Source organism: Fringilla coelebs (assembly GCF_963513975.1).
Source record: "Fringilla coelebs genome assembly, chromosome: 6".
NCBI classification, from domain to species: domain Eukaryota; kingdom Metazoa; phylum Chordata; class Aves; order Passeriformes; family Fringillidae; genus Fringilla; species Fringilla coelebs.
Window position 1 is genome coordinate 53,699,494 of NC_140034.1, and position 22,647 is coordinate 53,722,140.

The 22,647-nt window shown below is 47.8% G+C and overlaps 1 protein-coding gene across 3 annotated transcripts; it reads left to right on the plus strand.

Moving 5' to 3' along the window:
* Window positions 1-845: 845 nt before the first annotated feature.
* RMDN3 (regulator of microtubule dynamics 3) lies at window positions 846-22,080 on the plus strand. 3 transcript variants are annotated; one of them, XR_014616211.1, is made up of 14 exons: window positions 846-1,001; window positions 2,036-2,234; window positions 3,280-3,426; window positions 6,656-7,034; window positions 7,728-7,830; window positions 8,236-8,253; window positions 8,651-8,711; window positions 15,387-15,462; window positions 16,243-16,320; window positions 17,477-17,575; window positions 18,197-18,250; window positions 19,213-19,293; window positions 19,874-20,975; window positions 22,027-22,080. XR_014616211.1 is itself a non-coding variant. In XM_084207358.1 (13 exons), the coding sequence occupies exons 1-13, from the start codon at window positions 857-859 to the stop codon at window positions 19,925-19,927; spliced, it is 1,494 nt and encodes a 497-aa protein (XP_084063484.1). In that variant the 5' UTR covers window positions 846-856; the 3' UTR covers window positions 19,928-21,030. The 3 variants fall into 3 exon arrangements, 2 of the variants coding, with proteins under 2 accessions (XP_084063484.1, XP_084063485.1); XM_084207358.1 differs by lacking the exon at window positions 22,027-22,080 and having other exon boundaries at window positions 19,874-21,030; XM_084207359.1 differs by lacking the exons at window positions 8,236-8,253; window positions 22,027-22,080 and having other exon boundaries at window positions 19,874-21,030.
* The last annotated feature ends 567 nt before the right edge of the window (window positions 22,081-22,647 follow it).

The following is a 22,647-nucleotide window of genomic DNA, read 5'->3' on the forward strand; positions in this document are numbered from 1 at the left end:
AATCCTACTGTCACCCAAACCCCCAGGAGCAGGGAGCACACACGGAGGGTCTTCCCTCTCCTGACTGGCACTTTCCCTAAGGAATCCTTTGGCTCTTCCAGAAAAAAGGTATTTCTAGTTTCAATGATTCTGGGGTAAAGAAGTTCGTCCTGGGAGATCCCACCAGAAGTAGAACCACCCACCACATTTCCTGTAGAAGGGAGAATTCCAACCCCAAATGCTTGGGATGACTGTTTGGCCATTCCCATCTCCTTGGCCTATCCCACCTAAAATCCATTGTCTCTTCCCAAAACCCGCTGGCTCTGTGCCCACAATCCCACAGCCAGCCCCGTGCCCAGCTCCCTCCCTACAATAACCCCGTCCCACTCAGCTCCCCAGATTTGGGCACCCCAAATTCCCATTTTTTGGGGCACTTTTGTCCCTCACTGCTGGAAGCTGAACCCCAAACCCAGCGGGGTTTCCTCCCGCGCGTGGAAGCACCCACAGAGCGTGGGGCTGTGCGGGGACACCCGGCCTGTCCCCTGCACCCCCAGGCCGCGGGGTTGTCACCACGGCGGGACAGCTGCCGCGGCAGCAGCAGGTGGCAGCCGGCGGGCTTGGGGGTTTTTCCCGGGACATTCCGCGGACCGGGTCCGGCGGTGCCCCCACGGAGGGCGGCCCAGCTCCGGGGCCGGGCTCCTGTCCCCGTCCACGGCCGGGTGTCGCCACACGCGCGCGCCGCCGTGGGGCGTGGCCGCGCCGCCCCGCGCGCCGCTGACGTCACGCGCCCATACACCACGCCTTTCCTCCCCTATCGTCGCATCTCCGTGACGTCATCGCGCCGCGCCGCGGGCGGTGCCGCGCGGCCGGAGCGGCCATGGCGGCGCCGGTGGCGGAGCCTGCCCGGGCCGGGCCCCGGCTGGGGATGGCGCTGGGGCTGGCGGCGGGTGCCGGCTTCTGCCTCGGCGTGCTCTGGGTCATGCGCCGCCGCTCCAAGGAGGCGGCGGGGCAGCCGCGCCGCGGTACGAGCGGGATCGAGCGGTGGGGAAGCCGGGTGGGGATGCGGGGAATGGGGTTTGAATAGAGAGGAGTGTGGCTAGAGCTGGGGTGGGAATAGAGGGAATGGGGCTGGGATGGGGCACATGGGATAGGGTGGCACAGAGCTGGAATGGAGGAAATGGGATGGGGTTGGAATAGGAAGAGTGGGGGGAAAACGCAATTAGAGTTGGAAGGATGGGGTTGAAATGGAGGAGTGGGGTTGTACTGCGGGAAATGGGGATGGAAGAGGAAGAATGGGGCTGGAGTAGGGGAGAATAAGAATTGAATGTGGGGAATGGGATGGAATGGGGGAGCAGGGCTGGAATAGGGGGGAGTGGGGCCGGGATGGGGGGAAGTGAGGTTTGGAGTGTTGGGCTTTTAAAAATCCTGATTCGGAACCCCGAGCTTTGTGAGTTTCATCCACGTCTGTGCAAAACTTCGGGAACAGAAAATGAAACCACGTTTTTACAGTGATCATAGAATAATGGAATCCTGGAATGGTTTGGGTGGGAAGAGACCTTAAAGCCCATCCAGTCCTACCCACTGCCTTGAACAAGGGCACCTTTCACTACCCCAGGCTGCTCCAAGCCCTGTCCAGCCTGGTCTTGGACACTTCAGGGATGGGGCAGCCACAGCAGCTCTGGGCAGCCTGTGCCAGGGCCTCCGCACCCTCACAGGGAAGAATTCCTTCCAATATCCCATCTAAATCTCCTCTTTTCTAGTTTGGAGTTATTCCCCTTTGTCCTATCACTCCAGGCCCTTGCAAAGAGTCTCTTTTCCATTTTTCCTTCAGACTCCTTCAAGGGGCAGTTGGGTCAGTGCAGAGCCTTCGATTTTCCAGGCTGAACAATCCCAGCTCTCCCAGCCTTTCCCTGCAGCAGAGCTGCTGCACCCCTCTCATCCCCTCGGTGTCCCTGTCAACACCAAGCCCCCGGTCCCCTGCCAGCAGAGCCGTGCACATTTCTTTCCCCTGGAGTCCTTTCCCGTGGGATCTGACCCTCGTTGTGCTGTGCTGCAGGCGAGGCCGTGCCTGGGGCGCTGCTCCCGGTGGGAGATGGAGCCGTGCCCAGCCCCCTGCTGCTGAGTCAGGACGAGCAGCTGGAGCTGCTGGAGCGCCTGGACTTCGTGGTGAGCAACGTGGCCGAGCTGAGGAAGGAGGTGGAGGAGCTGCGGAACAGCCTGCAGGACCTGGCGGTGGAGATCGTGGGGGAAGTCAGGTACTGCCCCTCTCTGCTGGGAAGCAGCCCCAGCATGCCTGGAGCTGGGAATGCCTGGGCTGGGAGGGACCTCAGAGCCCACCCACCCGTGGGCAAGGACACCTCCCCTAGCCCAGGCTGCTCCAAGCCCCATCCAGCCTGGCTTGGACACTTCCAAGGATGGGGCAGCCACAGCTTCCCTGGGAAATCCATTCCAGTGCTGCACCACCCTCACAGGGAAAGATCCATTCCCTAAATCCAACCTAAATTTGCCCCTCTTCCAGTCTGAACCTGTTCTGTCACTCCAGTTCCTGTTGCAGGGGCTGGATAGACATCACATCTATGGATTCTGTATGGGTTGTCCGTAGGTTGTCCATGGAGAAGGATTTACTTTAACTGCAGATATATTATATTAGAGACATTATATTATATAGTATATATTATATAACTATACATTATATATTATATAACTATACATTATATATAATATAATATAATATAATATAATATAATATAATATAATATAATATAATATAATATAATATAATATAATATAATATAATATAATATAATATAATATAATATAATATAATATAATTATATATAACAATACAATAATATATAATACAATAATCCATTGTGTTATATGATAGATATGATTTAAATTCTATATGATACATTGTATGTAATATATATAATATATATATATATTTTATATATTTATATATATATATAATAACTGTATATTATATAATATCTATTAAAGAATACATTATATCAGATACATTATATTGTATAAGATGTATTATATATAGTATAATATATAATATATAGTTAAATAAAATTATATGTAGTTTAATATATAATAGGTATATAATATATATATTATATATATTGTACAGAATACAACATTAGCTCCATTTGAGTTTGTATAAGCAGGAGTGAACCACCTCGTGAATTCTTTGCCTAGAGGGGGAATTGGGTGGAGTCTGTTGGAGAGCAGAAGGGGAATAGCAGATATTTCACTACCAAATATTTTTTTCTCTTCCTTTTTCTTTCTCTGCAGGACCCACCTAGAAGAAACCCAGCGTGTGGCTCGCCGGAGGAAGTTCCCCTTCTCCAGGGAGAGAAGTGATTCCACAGGCTCCAGCTCCATTTATTTCACCACCAGCTCAAGGAATCCCAACACTGATGATGGAGAGAGTGAAGGGGGGTAAGCAAGGCACTGGGACAGATGTTTTAGGGGATTTGGTGCCACATCTGGGCAGTTTAGAACATAAAGAAGAGAATTTTCTTCCCCTACAGCCTGTTTTAATTTGCTTTTGTTACAGTAAGTGTGTTACTGCCAGGGCCAGACTGAGAGATCTGAAATGATCCTTTAAGAGGAAGGAAAAAAAATTTTGAGGGGTTTTAAAGAAATAATTTGATTAAGGAACCTTGCAGAAGGAAGGAAAGTACAAGTCCAGCCTGGCAATGGAGTGAGAGAGTTTGGAAATCAAGTTTCCAGACAAATTATATTATATTATATTATATTATATTATATTATATTATATTATATTATATTATATTATATTATATTATATTATATTATATTATATTATATTATATTATATTATATTATATTATATTATATTAATGATCAAGTCATCGGATCAGCGAATATCCTGAGGTGGAAGGGACTCAGGAGGATCATCCAAGTCCAACTCCTGGCCCTGCAGGGGACAGAAAATTCTGTGTGGTGTAAGAACATCATTAAAAATGCTAGCTGCAGGTTATGTAGTTAGACAGGTAACAAGTTCTCCTGCACCTGTGACTTGTGAATTTCTGAGGACATGCTGCTCCTGAATCTGACCACTTCTGTAGCTTTTGGGGTATGGAAGTGTGTCCCAAAACAGCTGGTGCTGCTCTGTGCATTTTCCCAGAGCAGTTGGGGTGAAATATCATTTAAAGAGAGATTTTAGAGCAGTGGGAGCATTTCAGGGAGAATTTGGGCAGCCAAATGATCTGGGGCCTGGTGCCAGCTGACATTTCAGCAGGGATTTGTCCTGCCAGGACAAAGGACAGGGATTTGGGACTGCCCTAAGCTCATGTTTGTCTCTAATGACTGGAGCTGGTAAGGGTGATATCATTTGGGTTATAGAGCTTCATTCAGCTCAAGTGGGTGTTGGGATGAGAGGCAAATTAGGGAGGGAGTGATTCATGGTGGTGTAATAGGTAATGAGGCTGCAGAACAGATTTTAGAGCTGTGGAGTTGGTTCTGAAGGCAGGGCTTGGGTGTTTGGGTAACAGCAGATGCACTGAGTCACCAGGGGGACAATGGTTTGTGTAAACCTGCTGGAAAACTGGGTTTTGGCCACACATCCCAGCCCTGGCTGTCCTCAGATCATAGAAATTTGTGAGTTGTGACAGAGGCCAAGAGTTCAGAGTTACAGAAAAGGCACCTCCTGAGGGGGCAGGGGTGTATTTACTACAAAACCTCATTAATTTTTTGGGAATCCAGTGGTGGTTGGTGGAGTCCTTACCTTTTAATTAACATCTGTAATTAGCTGTAATGACCGGTGTGGGGATTGGTGGATTAGCAGCTCTCACCTGATTTAAAACTGAAATCTTAGGTAATATGCCTCACTTTGGTCCTACACAGAGAGGTGTAAAAATATCAGTCAGGCCAGGACCAGCTGCCTGTAGTGTGCAGTGTTGTCTGCTAGGGATATGAATGTGCTTGAAAAGTAGCATTTCAGGGTAGGAAATGTAAATTTTGGAAAAAACTATTGAAGCTTTGGAGCAGGCACTGGGAGGAGGAATGAGCCTGTTGCCAACAGATGGTTTTCAGCTGGATGTTCCTTGCTGAATTCTTTCAGTGCAATTCAGAACAGAGAACCCCCAATTTCAGCTTTATTTTGTGAACCACGTGGGCATGAGCAGCTTCTCCAATTTCAGACACAATTCCCAAAAATCTCCCAAGAGTTTTCAGGGGGGTTGTGCTGCTTAATTTCCCTGTGTGGCTTTGGGTTTTGGGCTTCTTCACCTCTTCTTCCCATCGGCTGTTTTCCTTCAGGATTGCCCTATTAAAGCATGCCAGAGCTTTCCATCATTGTTAACTCAGGAAAACAGGCTGATAAGACCTAAATCTCTTAATCTCCCTGAAAACTTTGGGTTTCCTTGTCTTTTTGAACTGGCAGAATCTCGTAGGGGCTGTCTGGCAGAAAACATGGTTGGTTTTCAAGCTGAAGGGCTGAAATCTTGACAGCTGCTAGTAAAATGTTGGGCGTTAGGGTGGGGAAATCAGGAAATTCAAGGAGTTTGTGTTTAATTACTGGATGTGAGGTGGTCTAGAGAATGAATAATGTCATTAATATAAAGAAATGTAAATAAATGAGGGTAAAATCTGAGGCAGAGCCATGCCGGAGTCACCTACCCTTGTGTTGGTGCATTTTCCATTAATTCAGTGTTCCCTCCACCGTGGCATCCTTGCTTTCCTGCCTTTGCAGTATGAGGCTGATGCTTTATTTCTTACCTTAGAATGTTTCAGGACAACATGGTGGGGTTTTGAAAGTCTAGGTGAGGGTTGGAGGCTGCAGTGAGGGAGCAGAGAGGGGAATTCCTGAGAATTAGGGATGGTTCTCAGGAAGCTTTGATAGCCAGATGTGCCTTGTTATCTGTGTGTGGGCAAAGCCCTGTCATGCCTCCTTCAGATAGGGGCTGTGGTCACATATCTGTGTCCCCAGACAAAGGCAGGGCCACAGGGCTGCCCCTGGGAGGAGCAATCAGCCAGGACAGAGGGAAGCACAGCTGGAGGTACCCAGTGCCCCCAGAGTGCAGGGAATTCAGATCCAGCAGAACTGCTGTAGTTCTCTTGGGAGTTACTGACTTAAATCAACAAAGCCCCTGTGTTCAAGTGCACATTTTGAAATGGCTGGCTGATTTGTGCCTGGTCTCTAGTTAAGAGCTTGCAGGTGAAGGTGAGGATTGAATTCCTTTCCAAACAAGACAGTCTTGTTTGAAAAGGAATCAGCTCTGTAAGTAGACTCCCTCCTGCTGCAGTACCACTGTGTAACCCTGGTTTAAATTTCAAGTTTTAAATTCCTAGCTTTAATGCTGGGGGAGCTTAATTTTCTCCATTTTCAGGAGTTCTTTACATGATCACTGGGGTTAGGAGGAGCTGACAGGGTGTGCAGGGGAGTTGGGGACAGTTAGAATCCTGGAATGGTTTGGGTGGGAAGGGTCCTTAAAGCTCATCCAGTGCCACCCCTGCCCTGGGCAGGGACACCTTCCATAGACTAGGTTGCTCAAAACTGACTTGGGACATCCTTCAGCTTTCTAGGGTGATAGGAGAAATAAGGTTGTGTGAGACACTTGGGTTGTGCAGTTTTCTCTGGGATAAGCTGAGATGCTCTTCCCCTCCTCTCCTCAAACTGCTTTGGTGATATTTTCTTCCCCCAAAGTTACACCACGGCCAACGCCGAGTCCGACTATGACCGGGAGTCGGAGCGGGAGAGCGAGGACGAAGTGAGCTGTGACACCGTCAGGACCGTGCGCAAGGACTCGCTGGAGCTGCTCCCCGAGGATGAGAGCTGTGACACCGCCAGGACCCTGCAGAGGGACTCCCTGGAGCTGCCCCCCGAGGATGAGAGCTGTGACACTGTCAGGACCGTGAGGAGGGACTCGCTGGAGCTGCGCCCCGAGGATGAGAGCCCTCGGCCCCCGGAGGCCTCGCCGGAGGAGGGGCTGGGGCAGCTCCTGGAGCAGGCCGACCGCCTGCACAGCGGGGATGCGCAGGACAGGAGAGAGGGCTTCCAGCTGCTCCTCAACAACAAGCTGGCGGTATAGGTGCCTTGTTGTATTTTCCAGCACCGGGGGAGGGTCACCTTGGATGTCAGGAGGGGTTTCTTCACTCAAAGTGAAAGACCTGGAAATGATACCCACCTTGTCACCCAGCCCAGAGCACTGAGTGCCGTGTCCAGTCATTCCTGGGACACCTCCAGAGATGGGAACTCTACCACCTCCCTGGGCAGCCCCTTCTATTGCCTGACCACCCTTTCCAGGAAGAAATTCCTCCTGGTGTCCAGCCTAAACCTGCTCTGGCACAACTTGAGGCCATTTCCTCTTGTCCTACCCCTTGTTCCTTGGGAGCAGAGCCCAGTTCCCCCTGACTGTCCACTCCTGTCAGGGAGTTGTGGAGAGGGAAAAGGTCCCTCCTGAGCCCCCTTTTCTCCAGGCTGAGTCCCCCCAGCTCTGTTCCCTTCGCTGGACATGCCCCATCCCTTCCCTCACTGCCTTGCCTGACTTGAGAAGCTCAGAGCTGGGCGCAGCACTGGAGGTGCCCCTGCAGTTCCCGGCACAGGGAACTCTTCTGCAGCACTGAGTTCTAAACTCGCCCTCGCTGTGGTTCCACTTTGCTTCCTTTGCAATTGGGGCATTTTAAGGCTTAGGAGAATCCCTGCATGACTTGAGCTGTGTGTGCCCAGCTCAGCCTTTGCTGCTGACCTGGTGTGGGGTGTTTGTTGTTCCCTGCAGTACGCGGGGCAGCGGGAGTTCCTGTGGCGCCTGGCGCGGGCGCACTGCGACATGTGGGAGCTGACGGAGGACAAGGACGAGAGGAGGTCCTATGCCACGGGGGGTAAGGAGTTCCCTGCTGCCCCAGAGGAGGGCTGGCACTCAGCTGCACAGCCCCTCCACCTGCCAGCAGGGCCGTGGTTTTCTTTGGTTTCCCTAGAATCTGGTTTTTAGGGGGGTGGGAAGCAGCGCTTTAAACAAACTTTTTGTATTTAAAAATTGAGCTTTCTGAAAGAGTCTAAGTAGGCTGAGACCTGCTTAGGGCTGGGAAAGTTGTTTCTCAAACCTGTCATCCATTTCTCTGTGATACTAAAATAAACATAAATATAAAATAAACAAGCTCTGCTGTAGCATACTGGATTTTCTCTGTTGCCAGCATGTGCATATATAAAAACAATACCAGTAAAGACAATACCTATTTTTAAATTCTCTTTAACTTCATCCCTCTTTGTTCTTTACCACCTCGAAGGTGTCTGCAAGATTTTAGGTGAGTCAGAATAGAGAAAAAATAATTTTTATTACAGTTAAGGTGTGCTATAAAAGATACTAATCCTAAATAATTTCTGTCTTATTTATTATGCACGTAAATAAATAGAGTTAATACTGTAGCTAATATAATTATTCCTTTCTGGGGATCAGTGGAGCCATTTAAACATGGAATTCTAAGTTTTGTATTGTCCTTTTAGCTGTCAATAGGTGCTTAGTTTTCAGCTTTTTGAACCAGAGGATTAAATTATGTATGGGATGTTTCCAAGCCAAATGCATTATCAAATTGACAAATATGTGACTTTTATGCTGTTCTATTACTTTCACAGCCTCAGAGAAAGAAACTGGGAGAGAAAGCAAATGAATTTCTTACCTCTGACTACTTTTTTTTGTTCCAGGGAAGGAAGAGCTGGAACTTAGCTTGCAGAATTGGGATCAAAGTGCTGAGTGCCACCAGTGGTAAGTGACTTTTTACTTCTTGCTTTTAAGAAGCATAGGAAAAGGACCTGGAGGTTTTTGTGAGCTGGGCTGCAGTTAAAAAAAAATTAAATACAAACCCCCCCCACAAACTTCTTTGCTGTTACTAGCACTGTGCCACACTGGTGGTGTTTTTCCATAAAAAGCCATTTTTAACAGCTTTGCTTACTTGGTGTCAGGAATGACTTGACAGACAGTAGGTTTGGTTGTGATGGTAGGAATAAATTTGGGGTATCTTACAGCAACTTAATTATGAATTTCTCTCTGAAGAGTTCTGGAGGAAAAGCTCCCAAGTGGAGCTGCTTTTGAGGCAAGGGGGGATGTGTTTGACTCCATCAGTCAGGCCTGGGAGTGTGGGCTTGGTGCTCTGCCAAATTCCCTTTTTTCCACTCAATTCTGGAGGAAGGAGATCCATCACTCTCAGCAGACAGGCTTTTAGAGTCTCCTGGCAGCATTTTCTGGCACTGCTGGCTTTGCTCTCGTCCCCTTCAGGGCCCTTGGCTTGGACATGAAGGGACACAGCAGCACATGGCACTTTTTTATTGAAACAGAGATGTTTTATGTATTTGTTCTGTGCTAAAAGAGGAGATCATCTGCAGTTCAGCCAAGCAGTTGTGATTAACATTTCTGCACAGGGTTTCAGGGAGGAGGCAGGAGAGTGAGAAGAACCTTGCTCCCTTCAGCAGCCTGGATGAGCAGGCTGTGTTTCCAGCTCATATGTGGCATTTTTAAATGTCCTTTACAAAAATTACTCCAAAAGGGAGTTTGTGGAGTGGCACTGGTATTTGGAGATAAGGGAATGTGCTTTTCTGTTACTCTGGTGAATTCTTCTGTGAATGGTGTTTGTCAGCAGCTGCACTGAAGGATTGACAGCACTTCAATTAGAATAAAAGGGAATTTTTTTTTTCTTCTTTAATGAAAATTATTGGGAAAAGTGGTTGCTGAGTGTCTTTGCCAAACAAGATCTGTGCTCTTGCAGTGAGTAAATTTGCTTGAAGGATTGTTTTGAGCTACTGGCATCTGAATAAATGCCTCTGTCATCCTAAACTGTATTTCATCTGTTGGTAATGAATTACTGCTCTCAATTAAAGCTTTGATTGGAAGGAGGAGTTTGGGAGCAGGAGAATCTCCAGCAGGTCATGGTGCTGGGCTCTTATCTGCTGGCTTAACATCTTTGAATGAATAGGGTTTAGTTGCAAGGGTGGATCTTAAAACTTGTATTTTACAAAGCCAGGTTCTACTCCAATGTCCAAATATTGACAGTTTTGCCTTGGAATTCCAAATCTGAGACAATTCTTGGCCCCTCCAGCCCCTTTCCCAAACAGGGATAAGGCTCCTTCCTGCACAGCTACGTCTTGCTTCCAATTCTCCAGGGCAGCTGGAGGAAGGAAGCAGCAGAGCAGCATGTGGGAGGTGTGGGATTTCTTGGGAATGAATATGTAACTCCCTTTATCAGCACACAAATTACTATTTTCTGCCACCAATAGAACAGGAAATTATTCCCTTCCCAGCTCTGAAGTGGTCACAAGCTGGCTTAATTGCAGTCTTTCTTTATGCTAATTGAATTTACCCTGGGGAGAAAAAGCAGCAGAGGTTTTAAAGCTTTCTTGGGGTGGATTTGAGGCCCCAGCTCTTGGGGGAAGTGATCAGAAAACATTGTTCACATTTATTTAAATTACAATTTTGTTCTGTCATATTTCTCTCTAGTGACTAATTTCCTTGCTGAAGAATCCTTTATTATCTTCTGTCACAGGGGAATAATTTATTCTCTCTCACCATCCATGTTGTCTTTCCAGTATTATTCTTCCTCTTCGTTGTAGTTTTTCAGACAAAGGTGGAGGGATTCAGTGCAGGACACAAGCTGTGAGAGTGGCATGGCTTTGTGCTGGTGTGATGGTGCTTTGCATTCTTTCTTCTACACACAGCAGCACACACCATCATCTTTCTCTTTCCCACTGCATCCACTTTAATGGAAATATTCCCATTTATTTTGCTGCCTCTCCACACAGGCTGTGTGAAGCCTGATAGTGCAGGAATTCCTGGGCTGAGTTTTTTCTCTGTGTGTATAATTTCATGTTGATTTTCTGGTTTATCAGTTGCCTCTTGAAAGTTTGTGGATTGCTTCAGATGAAATTGTGCTGGGTTTTGGTGCTTATTCATTGTGTTTTGTGCTTGTTATTTCCTCCTGCTGCCCACATAATTCACAGTTTTTTGAGGTGCTGAGGAAGATAAGAGGTACTTTGTCTACAGTTACCATTGCAAGGAAGGATTTCTTCCCTCAGTGCCTCGTTGTTGTTCAGTCATGACTGACATTTTAGAGAAACAAAGAAAGAAAATAACTGGGGAAGGGAAGGATTTCTGCTGGGCAGCTGTACTGCTGGCTACAGCTCCTTGTGGGGTTGGAAGGATTTGACAGCAGGAGGAAAAGTGGTTTCTCAGGAGTGCCAGGGAGAGCAATAAGTGTGTGGGGCTGTGTCTGGCCTGCCTTTGGGACCTGCCCAAGCACAAAGGAGAGGCTTTCATGGCTCTGCTCTGGCCATGGAGTGTGGGACAAAGCTCTGCTTGTGGCTGGTGCTGTTGGAAGGCAGCCGGTGCCAAGGGAGCCATCTCCAGGCACAATGGAGCAGGAATTTGGTCAGGGCTGCACAGACAAGCCCTGTGCAGAGGGGCTGATCCAGCCCATGCTGCCTTTGGGATGTTCCCTTGGGAAATGTGGGAGTTGTGTTGGGCATTAAATGCATTTAGTGCCTTCAGAGTAGATCTGTGTGTGGGAGAAGCGAGGGATTCACAGGGAATGATCTTAGAGCCTCTCTGCTCCTGACTTACAGTGACCTGGTTCTTACCTTGGATTTGGACACCAGCGTCATTCTCTGCTTTGATTGTCAAAGATCCCTGAGCCGGTGGAGCTTTTGTCCATTTAAAGTGATTTCTCCAGGGGCTGATTTCAGCTCTTTGAGTAGGACAGAGCAAGTTCCCAAGTCTGTCCTTGCTTTTAGGGATGGATGGATGGATGGATGGATGGATGGATGGATGGATGGATGGATGGATGGATGGATGGATGGATGGATGGAGCATCAGTGGCTGCACGGACCTTTCAGAAATGAATTGAGAAACAACTGTGGCATTTTAGAATTCCCAGCCCATTCCCAGTAGGTGTTTGCAGCACAACTGCAAGCACAAGGCAGCAGCTTTAGAGATGAGGAAAAGAGAGCAAGCTGTGGATTTGCCTTGGCTTCTGTTCCTCTTGCTTAAAGTAATACTGGAAGTGCAACCAGAGGGATTTCAGAGAAACCTGAGGAAAATGGTGCAGGTGCTGTGTCAGGAGCTGTAGTTTGAGTTGGACATCTTGCCCTTGAAATGAAGCACTGCCTGCTGAAAGCCCTTGCTGTGGGAGGAATCATAAGCTCCAGCCCTACTGGGGTTATCCTGTGTGTTATGGAGAAGTGGGATTGGCTTGGATGAGTCTCCAGACTGTGCCCTTTCTTCTGGAGAGTCTGGCAGTTTGGTGGAACATCTTGATCACCAGCCCTTTTCAGTTCTGTGGGTACATCTGGCTCTCCGTGGGCAGATCCTGGATTTTTGAAAAGTCACAGCATTCCGGATATGCCTGGGGGATGGCTTTCATTTAACACCTGGCAGTGCTTCAGGATTTCACTCCTGCTGCATCACTGCCCAGATCTGGCCAATTCCGAGCCAGATTCTGGATTTATGAGCTGAGCATTTTCTGTTCTGCAGGCAGATTAAACAGGGAATTTGCTGTCAGTGTGATATGGAGCAGGAGCAACTGTAGGAATAGGTGTTAGGAGATAGTTCAGAATGCAGTGGAGAGGGAATAACATGGAATTAGAGCTGTCTGAATGCAGCCCCCTGACTTGTCTGCCCTGGAAGGTGAATTCAGAAATGTGAACATCCAGAATCCAGGAGCTCTCCCATATGGATGTTTGTGGGTTGTAAGGAAGGGGAACATGAGCCTCCCTTTCCTTCCATCTTGTCTTCCCTTGGAAGAGCCAAAGCTTTTTTCCCAACCTCTTCAGGATCAGCTGGTCATTAATTTCAGGTGGGAATTCTGCTGTCTCTCCCAAAGCACTAATTCCCAAATAAATTCGTATTTTAATTTTTGGTTGTTGCAGTCTAAATACCTGCCTGCTAATTCCCTGTCCCCTTACTCAAGTGCAGGGACTTACATACATCTACCCAGTGCACAGGAAAGTAAAAAACTGGGAATGCTCACAAAGTTTTGGGAAAACTGTCTTGGAGGTGGTTAAAAGAGCTAAGAGCTGTGTTTGGGCTAGCAGAGCACCCGGACTGTGGAGGGGAGGTGCTGGAGGCTTTGCATTCCATGGCAGAGTGCTGCTTCCAGGGAAGTCAGAATGCAGAACCCAAAAAGTCCTTCACAGTCCTGAGTTTAAATCCTGGGGATTTAAGCTGGAAGATCAGGCTCTCTCAGCTGGGGGTGCCTGCTTCCACAGAGTATATTTTCTAATAAATGGGGAAATTCTGAGCTGAGGTTCCTGGGGGAACTGGTGTACCAGCAGCTTAATGAGGAGTCTGGCTGCTAGTTTGTCAGGGGATATCCTAAGGAAAGTTCTGGATGGATCTGAGCAGTAATGCACAGGGCACCCAGTGGTTACAGGAGATGAAAATCCCCATCATCATTATTTTTATTCTCTCCTGGTGCTGCTGCTCAGCCCCCCTGCACCTCCATAGTGCTCTGGTGATGCTCAGCCCAAGGCATCCCATGGAATGAGCTGGAATAAATGACTCCATCCTGCCAAGCTGAGCAAGCAGGGGAGAGAACAGCAGAAAGCAGAGCCTAAAATCCCAGAAGTGCAGATTTGTGGGTGTGAAAATCCCCCACAGTCCTGAACCTGGAATCAGCAAAGCTGGGAACAATCATCTTTCCTGGGTATACAATGAAAATCAGATCAGGTGTCTCTTCCCATATATATTTTTTAGTTTACTTCATGGCACCAAAATAGGACTGAAATTTAATTTACTGCTGCTTTTATGGCTTTCTCATCAACATTTCACCAGACTGTTAAAAAAACCCTGGGATTATATTTGGCATGAGACAACTGTGTGATTTATTGTCTAGGAATATTTTATCTCATGATCTTAGAAAATAAGCTTTTTATTGGCTTGTTTTTCTCAACCCCTGTCATGTTGTGGTTGGGGATGTTTAGTCCAGGCTGGTGTTTGTTGGGAAACAAACTGGAGAAGATCCTAAAAACACTTACTCCATCATCTGCACACAACAGAGTGGGGCTGTGGAGCCCCAGCAGCAGGAAAAGATTTTTGTCCCATAACCCACTGATCTGGTAATCCTTTCCATTACCATGAAAAATAAGAATTTTTGAGCTGATCTAGAGCTTTTCTGCAAGAAAGTTAACAAATTAAAGGAAGAGATTTAAGGCAAAATGCTAAATTCAGGAATCGTGACTTTGTGCTGTAGCTTACACACTGGGAATGGAGCAGTGAGGTGTGAGGGGATTTGTGGGATTTTGTGACTCTGAGGAAAGTGTAATTGGAGATTTAAAGGTCTCCTGACAGATTCCTGCACATCTGCTGTGGTTAATCATCCCAGAGGATGCTTTGGGATATCTGTATCTGTGGCAGCACTGCGGTGTGGGTGTAGGAAAGGGGATTTTTATTTGCATCTTTCTGCTTTTCAGCTTTATTTTTTGCAAGAATGAGCCATGTTATTGATTTGTCTCTCTGTTCCACCTGATATTTTTTGAACCAAACTCAGAGGAGGGATGGAAATGTCCTCCACTCCCAGAGCCCAAGCAGGATAGGAGAGGCCAAACTTCCATCTGCAGGTTCTGTCCCACTTGAGAGCTTTGTGAGCTGTTGTTTCTTGGGAAGTGATGCAGAGAGGGAGGTTTTGAAGCACTGTGATGCAAGGAGATGAAGTGGGAGGGTGCAAATCCACAGGGAGTTAATCTTGAATTTCGTGCAATAGCTGCTTTTGCTGGGTCCTTGCTTCTCAGGCTCACAACTCAAGGTCTCTTACTGGACAAAACTAAATGGCTTTGCACTTTCAACTGAGCATGTGTCTTTCTGTTTCCCAGCTGCAGGATCTAGGTAGGTTTTCCAAGTGTTTCCCTGGAAGTAGAGCCCTGTGTGCTGCAGTTGGAGGTTGCTGTGCCCTGTAGTTGATTAGAGCTGCTCTTAATCTGCCTCTTGCTGCAGTACCTTCACTCTGCCCTGCTCTGGGTCCTGGCACAGCTTTCCCTGCTCAGAGAAACAATTCCAGTGTGTGCTGCTCCTGGTTTTTAGCCATCAGAGCAGTGAGTTTGTGTCACACCCAACGCCTCTGGCTGCTTCATCCTTCCAGCTCCTTCCTTCCTCGGTGCTACATTTTTGCTGCTTATTCTCTTCCCTGTGAGGGATGTGCTGTATTCCTTGTTTTCCCCACTAAGGTGTGATGCTTTAATGCACTTCACAGAATCCTTGGATGATTTGAGTTGGAAGGAACCTTAAAGCTCATCCCATTCCACCCTTTCCATGGGCAGGGACACCTTCCACTATCCCAGGCTGCTCCAAGCTCTGTCCAGCCTGGCTTTGAGCACTTGTAGATCTTCCTTCTGCAGCCATGGACAGGAGGTAAATGTGGATTCAGTCCCAGCTGGCTCATGCAGGTGTCTCCCCATGCAGGTTTGCCATCCTTTGTGGGCAGGTGTCGGAGCAGGAGAGCATTTCCAAGCGCATCCAGGCTGGCTATGTTTTCAAGGTGAGTGGCCAGGAGCTGCTGGGCTTTGTGTGAGTATCAAACAACACTCATTTCTGCAGCAGGAAATTGGGAACATTGGCTCCAGTTCTTAGGGAAGCAGTAGATTTCAGAGGTGCCACGAGTGGGTGGTTTGGGGTGAGGAGGCTGATTCCAGCCATGCCTTTTGGGAGTGACTCTGCAGTTTTAGACACTATAATTACACCAAAAAAAAAAAAAAGTAATCTTGGAAATGGATTTAGGTAAAGGATGAGACTTAGAGCTTGAAAAATGGAGTTATTATGTGGTGAGAACACACAGCACCAGCTTGTCTGCAGTGTGTGCCTGTGAGCAACCTGCACCCTCCCAGGGAGCAGTTGCTGCTCAAAGAGGATTTCATTTGCCTCAGATTCCCTTTTTTAAATTCCTAGTATTATTACTAGGAATGATGTGTGATGCCTTGTAGATGTTCCAGGGGAAAAGGATATACATGGAGCAGGCCACAGGTTACTGTTTCCCCATCAGCCTTTGGCATGATCAGTGAGGTTATGGCAAAGCTCTGGGGCAGGAATAAAATGCAGGGCAGCTTCTTTGTGTCTCTGTGTGTCTGTGTCTGTGCATAAATTCCTGTTCCTGAGGCTGGAGAAATGCTGCTTTTCCTTGCTCACTGAATCCAGTCTAATTTTACTGTTTGTGACACTTAAATTGTGGATTCCTTCCTTTCCTCTTTCTCCACCTGCTCTGGTGGGTATTTTACTTGCTTTTGACAAAGATGTGACACGTGCTGGTGCTGCTTTCCCACAGGAACACATTGATAAAGCCATTGCCCTGAAGCCACAGGACCCACAGCTCTACTATCTGCTGGGCAGGTGGTGTTACGAGGTAAGAGAGTTTATTCTCGCCCCCTGAGCAGCCTCTGAAGGGTTCAGAGCTCCAACCTGACGTTTTTAGTCACTGCTGGTGGCATGGGAGGGGAAATGGCAAAGGGTGGGTTAGGAAAAGCCCGAGCTGCAAGCTCCTTTTCTGTTCCCAGTGCTTTGCTTGCTTAAAACAACCTTCCTTCCATCCTCTGAGCACACAGGGATGTGGTCAAGGCCATCTGAGGAGCTTTTGCTCACAGTGTTGGTGTGTGATGTGTTGCATGTGTCCCTCTGCCCCTGCCACACACAGAACTGGAGGCACTGGAAGCACATGCTTTATGCTTCCTGACAGGGAAGAGCTTGGAGTCACATGCCATCAATCAGATTTAGAGCCTAAAAAGGGGAATAAAAGCCTGCAGTGACTGTTGCTGTTCCATTTGTGCCATTGGAAAGCACTTTGTTGGGAATGGCGCCACAGTGCAGGGATTGTAGCTGGGATAATTGACAGTGGGAATTACAGAGCAGCCCTGAGCTGAACTGCTGGGAGCTCCTGGAAAAAGATTATTCTTTCATGCTCAGCTTGGAGCTGCTGAAGCTGTGGAATAAAACCACAGGTGGAGAAGTATGGTAGTGCTTCATCTAGTCTGCATTGTTGGAATTATACAGGATTAAACAGGGTATTGTCAGAGGGAGCTGGTGGAGTCCCCATCCCTGGAGGTGTTAAGGGAATGCCTGGAGTTTGCACTCAGTGCTCTAGACTGGGTGACAAGGTGGGGATTGTCACAGGGTGGCCTCCATGGGCTGGTGGGAAGGCTTCAGCCTGCCTCTCCCAAGGAATCACAGGGTGGAGGGGAGCAGGTTCTTGTGGAAGGTTTAGGCTGGGAGAAGGGAGAGCACAGGTGGGGAGGTGGGGACTGGTGTGGCTGCAGCATGGCAGGTTGGGATTTGGGGCCATCCAAATCCCAGATGTGTGGAACTGCAAAAACTGACCTGGGACAAGGGAAAGCAAATCAGGTTAAATTCTGTGGCCAGACTTGGATACTCCATGGGAATATTCCCACACTGCTGAGGCGTTTGGCTTCCTCCCTGCTGCAGGAGCAGCTCCCAGGGACTGGGCATGCCCTTGTTCCTGTGCTGGTGTTGGATGGTTGGGCCAGGTTGTCCTTTTGTCTGTGCAGGTTGCCCACCTGGGCTGGCTGGAGAGGAGGACGGTGTCGGCGCTGTTCGAGGCCCCCCTGACGGCCACGGTGCAGGACGCGCTCCAGAACTTCCTGCGGGTAAGGAAATGTGGGAATCTGCCAGGGTGGGGCATCACTGACCCGCACAGCTCACAGCATCACTGACCTGCACAGCTCACAGCTCACAGCATCACTGACCTGCACAGCTCACAGCATCACTGACCCACACAGCTCACAGGGATGGCACTGGGCTGCTTGGATCCCTCCCTGATGCTTCCCCACAGCCTGGGACCTGAGTGAAGGAAAGCTGATGAGAAGTGTCCATTCCAGAATAGCCAGACAAAAGAATGGGATGTTGAAGATGTCAGAATTACAGCCCTAAGTGTTGGGAATTGGTTTAGGGGGTTGGTTTTCCTTTCTAAGGCTGCACAGCGATTCCTTGCTCTGTGCTGGATACATCTGTGGTGTGCTTCCAGGAGCTGGCATCTCCTCCCTCAGAATATTTTACTTCAAGCCTGGCTGACTTTTCCATTTCAAACTTTTCCAGAAAACTGCTTGAAGGTTTCAGGGGCATAGTGCTTTATGTGTTTATTAGGATTTTCCTTCCTGACATCTATTTTTTTCCTTTAAAAGCTGCAATGAGCCTGATGTAAGAATTAACTGTCCTTGCATATCCTAATGTCTGTTCTTCCCTGTCATACCCTGCCTCTGTTCCTGCAGGTCGAGGAGCTAAGCCCAGGGTTTTCCAAAGCAGTAAGAGTTTACATTGCCAAGGTAACCACTCACTTCTTATTTGTTCAGAGGGTAAGAAATACTTGTATTAAAAATCACCTTTGGCTGTAAAGTGTTGACCAGGTAGAAAATAGTCCAAGCAGTAGCAAAATTTTATAGGATGATAATATTTCCTTTTACCCTTTACATCTTTTTAGGCCAAATCGCCTCATGCACAGGCTTTAAAATAAATAAAAATAAAAAAGGGGTTTTGCCTTTGAGTCACCCAGTGGAGCATCCCTGGTTTTTAACAGATGAAATTCTGTATAAAGCAGGAATAGTGACTTAGCAGCTGTGGGCTGGAGGTTTAATCCTTCCCCACCATGACATCTGTGGTGATAAAGCCAGAGAATCATGGGGAAAAGTAAAGGATAAAGGATTTCCCTTTCCCTGTCCAGCATGGGAGTCTTGAGCCCTCTTGCTGAGAGGTTTTCAGCACCCACTTCCTTTTTCTGGGTGAATTTTATGGTCTCCAAACACCCCCAAGACTCTCTGGGCACCCAAAATCTTCCTGTTCCCAGAGGGATCACTGTGCCTCAGCTGCTGGTCACATGGAGAATATTTCATGCCTATTTTGGGACCTGTAGATAATACTTATTACATTTTCAACAGGCTGGGGCATGATGTGCTCCCAGGAGAGAGGTTTTGTGGAGAAAATGGTGAGAGGAGGAGGGGAAATAGCAACTGAAAATCAAAGTAGAGCTTTGAAAAGGGTGAAAACCACAGGGGCACCTTAAAATGTCCAAACAAAACCCAATCTCCTTCCCCAAAAAGAAAGAGTCAAATACACGTAGTATTCCAAGATCTGGTGGTGCTTCTGAGGCCTTGTGGCTGACGGACACTGCAGGAGATGCCAGTGCAAAGGGTGAAGAGGCAGAAACAGCTCTTTTTAGCAGTTGCCCAGTTCCATTTGCTGTCTGTTTTCTCCCATTTAACCCCTCTCCCATGGCCATTTCCCTTCCCAGTGCTACAGGGACCTCGGGAACGCCTCGGCAGCTGTGCTGTGGATGGACCTCGCTGCGAAGCTGCCAGGGAACACCAAAGAGGTAAAAATGGATTCTGCACCTCTGCTCCAGCCTGGGAGATCCCAGCTGGGTCACTGCATCCACAGGGAGCAGATCCACAGGAGGGACAACAAGTTGGTTGGAGGGCTGGAAGACCTCTGCCATGAGGAAAGGCTGAGAGAATTGGGATTGTTCAGGAATAAAGAAGTTTGGGGTGCCCTAATCGTGGCCTTCCAGTGACAGGAAAGAGGGAGAGAGACAATGTACAAGGGTTTGGAATGACAGGAAAAGGGGGAGTGGCCTCAAACTGAAAGAGATTATGCTTGGATCAGGTATTGGGAAGAATTTCTTCCCTGTGAGGGTGCTGAGGCCTTGGCACAAGTTACCCAGAGAAGCTGTGGCTGCCCCATCCCTGGAAGTGTCCAAGGCTTGGAGCAATCTGGGCTAGTGGAAGGTGTCCCTGCCCAGGAACTGGATGGGCTTTAAGGGCCTTTTCAACCCAAGCCATTCCAGGACTCCGTGATTCGCTTAAAAGCTGGTTTGGAGGAAAAGAAGGGAAATGGTGTTTTTTATTTGTTCTAATCAAGCTGTACACTTACGAATTTCCCTCTTGCATTTCCAGGATGCAGAAAGCGAGAAGGAACTTGAGGAGATGCGCTCAGTCTGTAAGGAATAATTTTGGAAAAACTCATCCCACTGCAGAGACAGTAAAATTCCAATGGATTTTATGATCCTGACAATTCCAAGTACGCTTCATGGATAAGCAACAAGAGCTTACAGGAAAACACCCAGCAGCACATCCAGGAAAACATCTTGGCATTAATGGGATAAAATAGCGATTTATTTTCCTTTGCAGAGCACTGCATTTGTTTGATTTTAGAATCCCTAAAAATGTTACATTCCTGAAAAAAAGGGGGGAATGTTTATAGGTAGAGTTTGTGATATAAAAACATTTGTGGTTATATATATGTGTGTATATATATACGGCAAACATATGTGAGATAGATACTTGGTGATATAAACATGTATTATATATTTTTATATATGTGTGTATAAATATATATTTATTTATATACTATATATCTATATATGCACATATATCTTTTATATCCACTCTACCTGTCAGAAATCCTTGCTGGTGAGCCCCCACTTCATTCCTGAGGAAAACTTGAGCCAAATTTTTTTTCCAGTTTATTTGTATTGTCTTTTCCATAGTAATTAATGGAATCAGTTGTAATAACTGTTTAATGGGTTTTGGGGAGATCAATTTCCAAGTGGGACGAAGGAACTTTTCTGCACAATCCAGACTGGATTTTAAGAGGTTCATTAGTCAAAGAAGTGAGGAATAGGATTTTAACTTCTGTCTTCGTTCACACAAGGCTGAAAACTTCTGTCCCTCCAAACTGTGCTGCTGCGGTTTAGATGGAATGACTGATTTTGGGAAGTAGTTCTTGATCAGAGAACTGCCCACAGGGGTGGGAATATCCTGTGGCAAGGATGACGTTTCGCTGCGATGATCTTCTGCCACTGACCAGATTAATTCTCTTTGAATTAATTATCTCCTGGACTAATGAGGCGACACCGAGGAGGTGAAGCTGACGACTGACATTCCTCCTGCAGCTCCTGGGGACCAAACAGCAACAGAGAATTGTGCTGGATGCTGACACAGATGGGGAAGGAAAACCTGTTGTGGAATTCCCCACATATTTATCAAGGCTTTGTTGGTATCCCTTTAAACTCCAATGGCAGCTACTGAACACTAATTCCTGAATGTCTGTTTTGTGCTGGGTGGTTGTGAGGGGTAAAGTGAGGAGTGTGTGAGTAAAACATTCCTGAAATCACCTTTTTTTCCCTTGCACTGTGGTGGGTTTGTTACTTCCTGAAAATAACACTGAAGGGGAGAAGTGCAGCATTAAAACTCCAGATTCCAGCACTCAAACTTCCTGGATTGCAGGTCTGGGTGACAGCCTTGGGGCAAGCACTGGCCAAAGCACAGATGGGGAGCTTTGGGAGGATTTGGAGGACCTGGGTGGGCCTGTGCTCGTGCCAGTGCAGTTGTGGCCTTTGTCCCCTTGCCAGGAATGTGGTGGCAGCCCAGGAGCAGCTGGGAGCTGGGGCAGTGTCTGGGACTGATCCAGGGCAGGGCAGTGCTTACCTTGGGGGGTTGGCCCCACACACTGAGCTCAGGCAGGATCAGGGTCACAGGTGCTGCATTTTGTGCCCCCTGAGAGTTTCTGTCCCCCTGGGGATTTCCTGCCGGGATGTGGCAGCGCAGGGAGCAGAATTAAACCTGCAGCTCCCCTGGGCATTGCTGCCCTTTGTCCCCCTGTTGTGCCATCAGACCGTGGCAATTTGCTGCTGTCACTGCCACTGCCACCCCACCTGGGGGCTGCGTCCTCCTGGCAGCCCCTCCCAGCCCCAACATGAGCTCCAGTAGTGCCTCTGTGCCGTGTTGGGAGTGTTTGCTGGGAATGTGCTCACCCCTGGGAGTGTCCTTTTGTTCCAGAGCAGACAGACTCCAGAGCTTTTGGGCTTCTCAGCTTCAGGGTTGGATTGCAGAAGTCCCTGGAAGGGAGAATAACAATGAGGTTTGTCCAAGTGGTGCTTTCAGACCCCACCTGAGAGCCTGAGCTTTGTGTTGGAGGTTGTTGTGCATTGGCACTGCAGGGAATGAATGTCCCCTTCCCCATTCAGCCCAGCAGATCCCAAAGGCTCTTACAGGAATATTTATCCTTTACTTCCCTCTGTGATAACTGAATCTCCACCTGCTGTGAGCCACTCCTTGAGTTCTCCTGGAAAAACCTCATGGCAGAGGAGTTTGCAAAGGAGCCCAGAGCTGTGTTTGGAGCAGAGAGAGCTGAGAGCTGTGTCTGCCTGTGCTGCCCCAGCCTGGGCAGATGGGATTAGATGGAGCAAAATCCCTTCATGCAGGAGGTTTTCTCCTGTGCAGATCAGGCACAGGGCAGGCAGTGAACCTTGGAAATCAGCTGATTTCCCCCAGAAAGCATCACTCCCATCAGCATGAAGGACAGGACCTGTGCCCACTGCTCAGGAGTCACCCAGCCAAAATCAAGGGCAAAGGTTGGTTTGGGTCTGAGAACTTGAAATAACTTTGAAAGAGCAGAAATGACCTTTTTCTTTTCTTTCTTTCAGATGCTGGAATTGCCTCCCTGGATGTGCACTGAGCTCTCACTGCAGGGAGCTGCCAGGCCTTAGTGGTGGTGAGCTCATGTTCTTCTCACTGGGGCATTGGAAATAAGTATTAATTAGTAATTGCAGAAATGTTTTCTGAAACCTTTCCTCTTTGCTGGTAGATCTCCTCTTTCTGCCTTGCAATTTACAGCTGTTCCCTGCTGTCCTTTGCCCTGCCTGAATCCCTTGCAGCTCCTAACTGGG